At 36.8% G+C, this 12,511-nt stretch overlaps 1 protein-coding gene across 1 annotated transcript in view; it reads left to right on the plus strand.

Moving 5' to 3' along the window:
* The window catches only part of C2CD6 (C2 calcium dependent domain containing 6), a 175,524-nt gene that overhangs the window by 84,533 nt on the left and 78,480 nt on the right, over nt 1-12,511 (plus strand). Inside the window, exons 11-13 of the mRNA XM_047082235.1 lie at nt 523-589; nt 2,643-2,686; nt 9,818-10,126. Coding sequence (XP_046938191.1) covers nt 523-589; nt 2,643-2,686; nt 9,818-10,126 — 420 coding nt within the window. The remainder of the gene's footprint in view (nt 1-522; nt 590-2,642; nt 2,687-9,817; nt 10,127-12,511) is intronic.

Raw genomic sequence — 12,511 nt, forward strand, 5'->3', positions numbered from 1 at the left:
GCCTCATTATAATTGGGCATAGTGATACTGCTTTAGGGTAAATTGATTAGCACTTCCTCATACAGAATTAGTATTTTATGGAAAATTTGGGGGGCTCTTCATTAAAGGAACTATGGACTTTGTGTTCTTATTAAAACATCAATATTTTATAACAGTCAGGGATCACGCTACCTTATAATTCCTCTTTGCCACTTATAGGCCATAATGTTTTCCAATAAAAAAGTAATCTGTTTTCTGGGTGTATTCTCTTATGTCACTTGAAGTTACAATATTATGTCATTTATCTCATAATCTTTTTCTCTCCTACATTTGTCACTCAAATACCCTATCAATTCTTGGATATCCTCTCCTTGGAACATTAACTCCTAGCTAGAGTATACTCTTTAAAATAGTGTTGTTTGGATTGCTTTTCTCATAAACCCATATTCTTCTGTAAATTTTAAAGAAGGTAATAAAAGAAGTTATAAAGGCAGATTAGCTCTGTCAACATTTCTCCAATATCTTTTTTTTTCTTGTTTCTAGGGAAGTGATACCAATGAGGTACTTGAAAGCCAATTTGAAAAGAAGTCTGAAGATACTGTAATATCAGGTTCAGAAACTTAATTCACATTATTTATTTATTATTAAGATAATTAAAAAGAAGGTGGTTGTATCACAGAAAGAAAATTAATAATTTGCTTTAGGTGGATTTCATTTTTTTCTTGGAAATAAATATGCATCTCATTATAGTTTTACTATTAGGTATTTATTTTGTAACACCTTAAAGAAAAGACTTAGACCCAATTAAGAGTTATTTTTTTTAAATGCTCCTGTATTCCTTGTAAGGACAAGAAAATAGTTAAATCTTAACTATGATCTATGAAAAAGGTATATTCTTAAACGTTAGCTGTAGAGGTGTGTGTGTGTGTAAGAGGAGGGAAGACAGCAGAGGACAGGAAATTAAATTAGCATTAAATCTTAGAACTTACCACAAATTATCAATAAGATAATGGAAGAGATTGTTATGGTAGTCTTTAAGAAAAATCTCTCTGTTAAAAGATTCATTTAGAAAGTAAGTTAAAATATATGCATAATACTGCATCTATAAAATCTTGGATTCTGCCAGTGTAGAATAATGATTTATTGTTGCAAGACTTGTGCCACAAATTACTTCTCTACTTCCCTGCTTCTACCTCCTGGCCACCTTAGCTTTTGATATGTTCTTTTCCTAACCTCTGAGGATCAACCAGACTAGCAGAGCTACTGAATCTTTAGCCTACTCTTCACCTGAAATGCTCGTTTCACGAGTAAGAGAATTGAAGATTGGAGATTTACCTCTCTTACTCACTGGTGGTTGCCAACTTTTTTTTCCCCAAAGAGTTTATTTTTATTTTTATTTTTATTTATTATTATTATTTTCTTATCCAAAGAGGTTTTTTTTTTTCTTAGCTGAAGAGTTTATTTCAAGTCTGGTGACTTGTTTTCTTCTGGTATTCCTATATCTTCTTATAGCTTCAGCTAACATTTATTCATCACTGTGTTTCAGGCCTTTACCTGGATTATATAACTCAATCCTCACATCAGTCAGTTGAGGGTGCTATTATTATTTATCCAGATTTTACAGATGAGAAAGCTGAGGATCAAACAGATTAAGTAACCATTCAAAAGTTACACAGCCATTAACTGATTGGGGTTGAATTTGAACCTCGTCTCTTTGACCCAAGAGCTCAAACATTTGGGGTGCCTGGGTGGCTCAGTCGGTTAAGTGTTGACTCTTGATTTTGGCTCAGGTCATGATCTCACGGTTTGTGATTCCAGCCCTTCATTGGGCTCTGCACTGACAGTGTGGAGCTTGTTTGAAATCCTCTTTCTCTCTGCCCCTCCCCTATTCTCTCTCTCTGTCTGTCTCTCTCTCTCTCTCAAAATAAGTAAATAAAAACTTTAAAAAGTATATCAAGAGCTCAAGCATTTAACCATATTGCTGCTCACATCTTACATATACTTGTGTCATACCTATAAGATAAGCCATCATTATCCTGTTTTACATATGGGAAAACCAAAGCTCAGAAAAATGGGTAAGCTGACCCCACAGCTAATAGTGACCATAATAAATTTTGTTTTATACTAGACTTAATACATACCTTTGTATCTCAATTTTTTATTCCTTCTTTCTTCCTTTTAGGTTTTCTTTTCTACTTGATAAATATAGACTCTATATTTCTAGAAAAATTTTTATAAGTGCTTCAGTCAGCCTCTTTTGAATGGTCCTAATTTCTCTGGATACATAAAACTTTATTCCAGGATCTTTTTTTCAGTCCCAGCTCTATCACTGACCATATGGGATTTATTTTATTTCCTCTTGACTTGTAGCAAAATATACTGTTTATCTGTTTTTATGTCTTACATTGATGAATCTGAAATCTTACCACTTTATGCATGTTTTCATTTTAAGTCCTCACTTTTTCATTTACCATTCCCCCATCTGCCCAGAGAGTCATCAGCCTGTTTTTACTAAATATTATTTATGTGTGAATAGCTGCTTTGATTTAAATTTCTCTTTGTTCTTGGCGAGAAAGATCCTAATAGTATCTTATTAGTGTACATATATAAAAATGTTTATTTTATAATATAATAATAAAATATTACTATTCACTTATTTACAGATGTCCCCTGTATAAAGAAAGGAGCTGAAACTGCTCCAAGTGAGGTAAGGGAACTTGGAAGAGAACTTCTAATAGTCACTGTTTTTAAAGGGATGAAACATTTATAAATAAAAAAAATATTTGTGGATGGGGGGAAAAAAGCACCCAAGAAATTATTCAGGTTTTTATGGTTATTTCTGTTATGGTAGTATCTGTACAATTACATTATTGAGTTGAGTTAATTTACACTCTTAAAAGGGAAATTACAGCATAAAATGGTAATATTTAAAAATACATACGAAGGTGGGGACAAAAGATGTTGACGAAGAGAAAGGGGGCAGCAATTAATAAAAGCATAAAGTTACTTCTGCACATTGATCTTAGAAATTGATGCCACAGACCTAACCACATTCATTACTTTCTCTATGGGTTTATAATCTATGTTTAAAATATAAAGAAAAAAATAGAGTTCACATAATATTATTTGCATTTTAGCTAATTTTACATAGGAATTCATTCCATAAAGCAATGGATCCCTATGTAAACCAACAAAGAATAAAAGATTTTTCTATACTACTTGACAAATAGGACTTAATATTTTTCATTGTTGGGTGAATGGCTTCTAAATATCAATTGAAGAGTCAACATGTACTGGTTTCCCCAGTCCAAGAAGACAGAGGGGAAAAAAGACAACATAGAGAATTTTTCTTTCTTTTTTTTTTTTAAATATGAAATTTATTGTCAAGTTGGTTTGCATGCAACACCCAGTGCTCATCCCAACAGGTGCCCTCCTCAATACCCATCACCCACCCTCCCCTCCCTCCCACCCCCCATCAACCCTCGGTTCTCAGTTTTTAAGAGTCTCTTATGTTTTGGCTCCCTCCCTCTCTAACCTTTTTTTTTTCCTTCCCCTCCCCCATGGTCTTCTGTTAAGTTTCTCAGGATCTACATAAGAGTGAAAACATATGGTATCTGTCTTTCTCTGTATGGCTTATTTCACTTAGCATAACACTCTCCAGTTCCATCCACGTTGCTACAAAAGGCCATATTTCATTCTTTCTCATTGCCATGTAGTATTCCATTGTGTATATAAACCACAATTTCTTTATCCATTCATCAGTTGATGGACATTTAGGCTCTTTCCATCATTTGGCTATTGTTGAGAGTGCTGCTATAAACATTGGGGTACAAGTGCCCCTATGCATCAGTACTCCTGTATCCCTTGGGTAAATTCCTAGCAGTGCTATTGCTGGGTCATAGGGTAGGTCTATTTTTAATTTTTTGAGGAACCTCCACACTGTTTTTCAGAGTGGCTGCACCAGTTTGCATTCCCACCAACGGTGCAAGAGGGTTCCCATTTCTCCACATCCTCTCCAGCATCTATAGTCTCCTGATTTGTTCATTTTGGCCACTCTGACTGGCGTGAGGTGATATCTGAGTGTGGTTTTGATTTGTATTTCCCTGATGAGGAGCGACGTTGAGCATCTTTTCATGTGCCTGTTGGCCATCTGGATGTCTTCTTCAGGGAAGTGTCTATTCATGTTTTCTGCCCATGTCTTCACTGGATTGTTTTTCGGGTGTGGAGTTTGATGAGCTCTTTATAGATTTTGGATACTAGCCCTTTGTCCGATAAGTCATTTGCAAATATCTTTTCCCATTCCGTTGGTTGCCTTTTAGTTTTGTTGATTGTTTCCTTTGCTGTGCAGAAGCTTTTTATCTTCATGAGGTCCCAATAGTTCATTTTTGCTTTTAATTCCCTTGTCTTTGGGGATGTGTCAAGTAAGAAATTGCTACAGCTGAGGTCAGAGAGGTCTTTTCCTGCTTTCTCCTGTAGGGTTTTGATGGTTTCCTGTCTCACATTCAGGTCCTTTATCGATTTTGAGTTTATTTTTGTGAATGGTATAAGAAAGTGGTCTAGTTTCAACCTTCTGCATGTTGCTGTCCAGTTCTCCCAGCACCATTTGTTAAAGAGACTGTCTTTTTTCCATTGGATATTCTTTCCTTCTTTGTCAAAGATGAGTTGGCCATACGTTTGTGGGTCTAGTTCTGGGGTTTCTATTCTATTCCATTGGTCTATGTGTCTGTTTTGTGCCAATACCATGCTGTCTTGATGATTACAGCTTTGTAGTAGAGGCTAAAGTCTGGGATTGTGATGCCTCCTGCTTTGGTCTTCTTCTTCAAAATTACTTTGGCTATTTGGGGTCTTTTGCGTTCCATACAAATTTTAGGATTGCTTGTTCTAGCTTTGAGACGAATGTTGTTGGTGCAATTTTGTTTGGGATTGCACTGAATGTGTAGATAGCTTTGGGTCGTATTGACATTTTAACAATATTTATTCTTCCAACCCATGAGCACGGAATGTTTTTTCATTTCTTTATATCTTCTTCGATTTCCTTCATAAGCTTTCTATAGTTTTCAGCATACAGATCTTTTACATCTTTGGTTAGGTTTATCCCTAGGTATTTTATTCTTCTTGGTGCATTTGTGAATGGGATCAGTTTAGTTGTCTTTCTGTTGCTTCATTATTAGTGTATAAGAATACAACTGATTTCTGTACATTGATTTTGTATCCTGCAACTTTGCTGAATTCATGTATCAGTTCTAGCAGACTTTTGGTGGAGTCTATTGGGTTTTCCATGGATAATATCATATCATCTGCAAAAAGTGAAAGCTTAACTTCATCTTTGCCAAATTTGATGCCTTTGGTTTCCTTTTGTTGTCTGATTGCTGATGCTAGAACTTCCAACACTATGTTAAACAACAGCAGTGAAAGTGGACATCCCTGTTGTGTTCCTGATCTCAGGGAGAAAGCTCTCAGTTTTTCCCCATTGAGGATGATATTAGCTATGGGCTTTTCATAAATGGCTTTTATGATGTTTAAGTATGTTCCTTTTATCCCAACTTTCTCGAGGGATTTTATTAAGAAAGGATGCTGAATTTTGTCAAATGCTTTTTCTGCATCAATTGACAGGATCATATGGTTCTTTTCTTTTATTAATGTGATGTATCACGTTGATTGATTTATGAATGTTGAACCAGCCCTGCAGCCCAGGAATGAATCCCACTTGATCATGGTGAATAATTCTTTTCATATGCTGTTGAACTCGATTTGCTAGTATCTTATTGAGAATTTTTACATCCATAGTCATCAGGTATATTGGCGTGTACTTCTCTCTTTTTGCTGGGTCTCTGTCTGGTTTAGGAACCAAAGTAATGCTCGCTGCATAGAATGAGTCTGGAAGTTTTCCTTCCCTTTCTGTTTTTTTGGAACAGAGAAGGATAAGTATTATCTCTGTTTTAATGCAGAATTCCCCTGGGAAGCCATCTGGTCCTGGATTCTTATTTGTTGGGAGATTTTTCATAACTGATTCCATTTCATCACTGGATATGGGTCTGTTCAAGTTTTCTATTTCTTCCTGTTTGAGTTTTGGAAGTGCGTGTGTGCCTAGGAATTTGTCCATTTTTTCCAGGTTGTCCAGTTTGTTGGCATGTAATTTTTCATAGTATTCCCTGATAATTGCTTGTACTTCTGAGGGGTTGGTTGTAATAATTACATTTTCATTCATGATTTTATCCATTTGGGTCATCTCCCTTTTCTTTTTGAGAAGCCTGACTAGAGATTTATCAATTTTGTTTATTTTTTCAAAAAATCAACTCTTGGTTTCATTGATCTGCTCTACAGTTCTTTTAGATTCTATATTGTTTATTTCTGCTCTGATCTTTATTATTTCTCTCCTTCTGCTGGCTTTGGGGTGTCTTTGCTATTCTGCTTCTATTTCCTTTAGGTGTGCTGTTAGATTTTGTATTTGGGATTTTTCTTGTTTCTTGAGATAGGCCTGGATTGCAATGTATTTTCCTCTCAGGACTGCCTTCGCTGCATCCCAAAGTGTTTGGATTGTTGTATTTTCATTTTTGTTTGTTTCCACGTATTTTTAATTTCTTCTCTAATTGGCTGATTGACCCATTCATTCCTTAGTAAGGTGTTCTTTAACCTCCATGCTTTTGGAGGTTTTCCAGACTTTTTCCTGTGGTTGATTTCAAGCTTCATAGCATTGTGGTCTGAAAGCATGCATGGTATGATCTCAATTCTTGTATACTTATGAAGGGCTGTTTTGTGACCCAGTATGTGATCTATCTTGGAGAATGTTCCATGTGCACTCGAGAAGAAAGTATATTCTGTTGCTTTGGGATGCAGAGTTCTAAATATACCTGTCAAGTCCATCTGTCCCAATGTATCATTCAGGGCCCTTGTTTCTTTATTGATCCTGTGTCTAGATGAACTATCCATTACTGTAAGTGGAGTATTAAAGTCCCCTACAATTACCACATTCTTATCAATAAGGTTGCTTATGTTTGTGAGTAATTGTTTTATATATTTGGGGCTCCCATATTCGGCACATAGACATTTATAATTGTTAGCTCTTCCTGATGGATAGACCTTGTAATTATTATATAATGCCCTTCTTCACCTCTTGTTACAGCCTTTAATTTAAAGTCTAGTTTGTCTGATATAAGTATGGCTACTCCAGCTTTCTTTTGACTTCCAGTAGCATGATAAATAGTTCTCCATCCCCTCACTTTCAATCTGAAAGTGTCCTCAGGTCTAAAATGAGTCTCTTGCAGACAGCAAATAGATGGGTCTTGTTTTTTTATCCATTCTGATACCCTATGTCTTTTGGTTGGAGCATTTAGTCCATTTACATTCAGTGTTTTTATAGAAAGATATGGGTTTAGAGTCATTGTGATGTCTGTAGGTTTCATGCTTGTAGTGGTGTCTCTGGTACTTTGTGGTCCTTGCAACATTTCACTCACAGAATCCCCCTTAGGATCTCTTGTAGGGCTGGTTTAGTGGTGATAAATTCCTTCAGTTTTTGTTTGGGAAGACCTTTATCTCTCCTTCTATTCTGAATGACAGACTTGCTGGATAAAGGATTCTTGGCTGCATGTTTTTTCTGTTCATCACATTGAAGATTTCCTGCCATTCCTTTCTGGCCTTCCAAGTTTCAGTGGATAGGTCTGTCGCTAGTCTTATCGGTCTCCCTTTATATGTTAGATCATGTTGATCCCTAGCTGCTTTCAGAATTTTCTCTTCATCCTTGTATTTTGCCAGTTTCACTATGGTATGTTGTGCAGAAGATTGACTCAAGTTACGTCTGAAGGGAGTTCTCTGTGCCTCTTGGATTTCAATGCCTTTTTCCTTCCCCAGATCAGGAGAGTTCTCAGGTATGATTTGTTCAAGTACACCTGCAGCCCCTTTCTCTCTCTTTTCCTCTAATGGAATTCCTATTATATGGATATTGTTGCATTTGATTGCATCACTTAGTTCTCTAATTCTCCCCTCATAGTCCTGGAATTTTTTTATCTCTCTTTTTCTCAACTTCCTCTTTTTCCATAATTTTATCTTCTAATTCACGTATTCTCTCCTCTGCCTCTTTAATCCAAGCTGTGGTTCCCTCCATTTTATTTTGCACCTCATTTATAGCATTTTTAACTCTTCATGACTATTTCTTAATCCCTTGGTCTCTGTAGCAACAGATTCTCTGCTCTCCTGTATACTTTTTTCAAGCCCAGCTATTAATTTTATGACTATTATTCTAATTATGACTAATATTCATGTTCCATTATATTGCTTAAATTGTTTTTCATCAATCTGTTAGCTGTCTGCTTCCTGGAGTTTCCTTTGAGGGTGATTCTTCCATTTCATCTTTTGGATAGTCCCTGGAGTGGCACGGAACTGCAGGGCACTTCCCCTGTGCTGTCTGGAGTAACTTGTGTTGGTGGGCAGGGCCGCAGTCAGACCCCATGTCTGTCCCTAGCCCACCGCTTGGGCCACAGTCAGACTGGTGTGTACCTTTTCTTCCCCTCTCCCAGGGGCAGGACTCACTGTGGAGTGGTGTGGCCCCTGTCTGGGCTACTTGCACACTGCTAGGGTTGTGGTGCTTCTTTGATGGGATCTGGCATATTAGCTGGGGTGGATCCGCAAGGTGCACAGGGGCAGGAGGGGCAGGCTCAGCTCACTTTGCCGTCAGTGGTCCCCTGCAGGAGGGGCCCTGCAGCACAGGGAGGGGGGCCGACCCGTTGGAGGGATGGATCCACAGAAGAACAGCGTTGGGTGTTTGCACGATGCAAGCAAGTTTGGTGCTGGGAACTGATTCCCTTTGGGGTTTCGAATGCGGGATGGAAGAGGGAGATGGCACTGGCCAGCGCCTTTGTTCCCTGCAGAAATGAGCTCTGTCTTCAGGGCTCAACACCTCTCTCTCCCAGTGTCCTCTCACCCTCCCACTCTCAGAACAGAGTTGTTGACTTTTAACATTCCAGATGTTAAGTCCCGCTGGCTGTCAGAACACACTCCGTCCGGCCCCTTGGCTTTTGCAAGCCAGACTCGGGGGATCTGCCTTGCCAGGCGGGCTGCCCCTCCACCACCCCGGCTCCCTCCCGCCAGTCCGTGTAGTGCGCACCGCCTCTCTGCCCTTCCTACCCTCTTCCGTGGGCCTCTTGTCTATGCTTGGCTGTGGAGAGTCCGTTCTGCTAGTCTTCTGGTGGTTTGCTGGGTTATTTAGGCAGATGTGGGTGGAATCTAAGTGATCAGCAGGACGCGGTGAGGCAAGCGTCCTCCTATGCTGCCATCTTCTCCCTAAATAGTCTCTATAGAGAATTTTTCATAGAGCTAAATTTGTTTGGCTTAACAGGTTGTCCTTTATTTGTTGATAGTGTTTTTTGTACTATTTTGCTATTAAAATTTCCTTTATTTTATTATATAGTTGTGATTTAATGGTATGTTCTTTGTGCTATTTTGCTGGTAAAATTTTATTTATTTATTGATATATTGGTGTAGCATAATAACAGCAAAATGTTAGACTCTTCAATTTTCTTTTTTTGAGATGTTGCTGATTTATAAAATCTAAGTATATGAGAACCACTAATTTATAAAGCTGTGTGATCATTTTAATGGATAATATTCTATAGTCCATGGTTTCAGGCAAGTAGAGAATTTCTTAACACTTTTAATAAGGAATGTAACAATTGACAAACATTGGTGGTAACTTGTTATGATAAAGGATAAGGGTATAAATTATTTTAAGTCCAGTACTATTAGTTTTAAATCTTTTCTAGTCAGTAATGATTAATTGGTAGCTTTGCTTTATTGATATATTTTCTAGTTATTGGTAGCTTCACTTTATTGATATATTTTCTAGTTGCAGGATAATGATGATAAGAAAGACCTTACTCTTCTACCAACTTTGAACCAGTCAGATCAAGATAATTCAGATACTATTGCAGTTGCTCCTGAAAGTGATGAGTCAACAAAGAAAACAGATGAGTCACCAAAGCAAACTCCATTGCGTGTTATTCCTAGCCTGACAGTAATGGAAGAAAGCAAAACATTGTTTTTAGAGGAATACCAGTCAGAAGCTGTGCCAGAGGGAAAAATGAAAAATGTATTATTTCCACCACATATGAAAGATGTGGAAAGCCTTTCACAAACAGACTCCTCTGCATCAGAGGTAAAGTTGAAAACTAGCTATATATATCCAGGTAAAATAAAGAAGAGGAACTTAGATTCATCTCTGGCAGAAATTAGATGGCAAAGCAACATTATAAGATTAGCTAGAAGGAAGAGCACAAGGTTAGTTTCCCCAGATTCGAAATCAAAAGGTAGGTTTCAAAGCCAAGATCCAGAGGAAGACCTTGAACTAAAGGTATCTGCCCTCGTATCAGAAGTATAAGACTATGAAAAACAAAATAATTCATTAAAAAAACACAAATAAATTGAAAATGCATTCAAAAGCCTCCAAGCAGAGGTGTGTCTAAGTATATTAAACATACCTACCCTGCGTATATCCATAAAGTAAGGAGGAAAAAATCCTTGAAAAAAAAAAAAAAAGAGTGATTGGAGATACCTGTAGTACAAACTAGTCTCATGGGTGGGTATAAAATTCATCTGAATGTGTCACAACAATAACAAAATGTAAATACAAAGGAAATTTAAAATCTTGGGACATGATTTCAGTGGAAGTTTTTAATAAAACTTGTAGGAAATAACATATATCCTTAATGCAAATAAATAATTTTATAGTTTAAAATGAGAATGATTTGAATATAAATTCAAAGGGTTAAAGCTTTTCTCAAAATTACAGTTATTCTACTTAGATCTTTACATCTTAAATGAATCACTGTTATAGGTAGCTCATAAAGCAGTAGAAAAATGTGTACTGATCAGTGGGTAAAAATCTGGATTCTAAGTAAGGTTCTGCCTCTAAATACTTCAACAAGCTTGGGCAGTTAAAATCTCTGGACTTATTTCCTCATCTGTTGAATGGTACGTCATATCAGGTCATTTCTAAATTCTCTTCCTAATTCCAAAAGATAACTTTATTAAATATCTCTAGTTGGAGAATTATTCTTAAGTAGCTAGTTATTCTCAAATAACATTCTTGTTTTTACTGAATTTGGAAGTAATACAGTTACAGAAAATTTAGAAAATAGAAGCATGAAAGACGAAATAGAAGTAGTTACAATCCTACTGCTACATTTGACAGTTTTATTTCCTTTTGGTCTGGTTATGTAAAATTATATTTTTCATTTATTTAAAAAACTTGGATCAAATTATATATGTGTGTGTATAATTTTATCTGTCCTTTTTAAAACGACATTATAAACATGTTATCTGAGTTTCCTTAAAAATCTGTAAGATGCAGAATATCCTCAAATATAGATATTTAGTAATTCTTTTAAACAATTATATATTTTCTGTATTGTTGGACATTAAGTTTGGAATTAACATCCTTTTGCTTAAGTATTTGGATCTGTGACTGTCCCCTCCTATATTCATAGAAATGGCATGTTGACAAATTTGCTCTCCAGAAAGACTTTCCCTATATTTGGGAAGACTTTCCCTATATTTCCCTATATTTGAATATTAATGGTCTTTTAAATAATGATAAGAACTTTTTCATACTTATTGGCCATTTTGCTTGTCCCTACAATGAGTAGACAGATCATGTCCTTTGTCCATTTTATTTTGTTGAGTACTTGGTGATCCTGTGGAGATTTCACAGTGAGCTCTTTCTCATTATGAGGATATTAACCATTGATATAATCATGGCACATACTTTTTCATAGTTTGTAGTTTGCCTTTTAATTTCTCTATTTACTCTGACTTCCAGAATATTCAGCTTTCATTCATTGCTGCATAACAAACCACTCCAAAACTTAGTGGCTTAAAATAACCATTTTATTATCTCTCAAGATTCTGTGGGTTGATTGTGCTTTAGCTGGGAAGTTGTTTTGCTCCACTTAATATTGGCTGGGCCCATAATCATCTAGGAGCTCGATTCGGCTGGAACACTCATGAGGTTCATTTATATGTCTTACACTTTGATGGGAAGAGCTGTAAATCTGGGCTCAGTTGGGATGCATGTACAATCTGGTTTGATGTATCTATTCTCCACACTCACCCTGCACCCCCCACAGTGTAATCTTAGGGATTATCCCTTTCCCTTTCCATGCAGCCCCTTTATGTGGTCTTTCTAGCAGGGCAGCTGAATTTCTGATGTGGCAGCTTCGGGCTTCTGATACACAAAAACAGAAGCTTCAGGTCTCCTTTAAGACTTAGTCTTGGAACTAGCACAGGAATATTTCTACCAAATTCTGTCAGTTAAAGCAAGTCTTAGGCTCAGTTCTGTTTCAGTATGGGAGGGGACTACACAAGGACATGAATCTTGGAAAGTGTTCATTGGGGCCATATTTGGAGATTAACCACCACAAATGAACTATCTCTACCCCAAAGTAATTCATGTGCCTTCTACATGCAAACTATACTTACTTCCCTTCTAAGATCCTTGGTCTCATGCTATTACTACTGCATCAGGCTTAGTCTTGAAGTATAG

This window comes from Lynx rufus, unplaced genomic scaffold (assembly GCF_022079265.1).
Source record: "Lynx rufus isolate CCGP_SWC_20201006 ecotype Redwood Valley unplaced genomic scaffold, mLynRuf1.p SCAF_2, whole genome shotgun sequence".
NCBI lineage: Eukaryota > Metazoa > Chordata > Mammalia > Carnivora > Felidae > Lynx > Lynx rufus.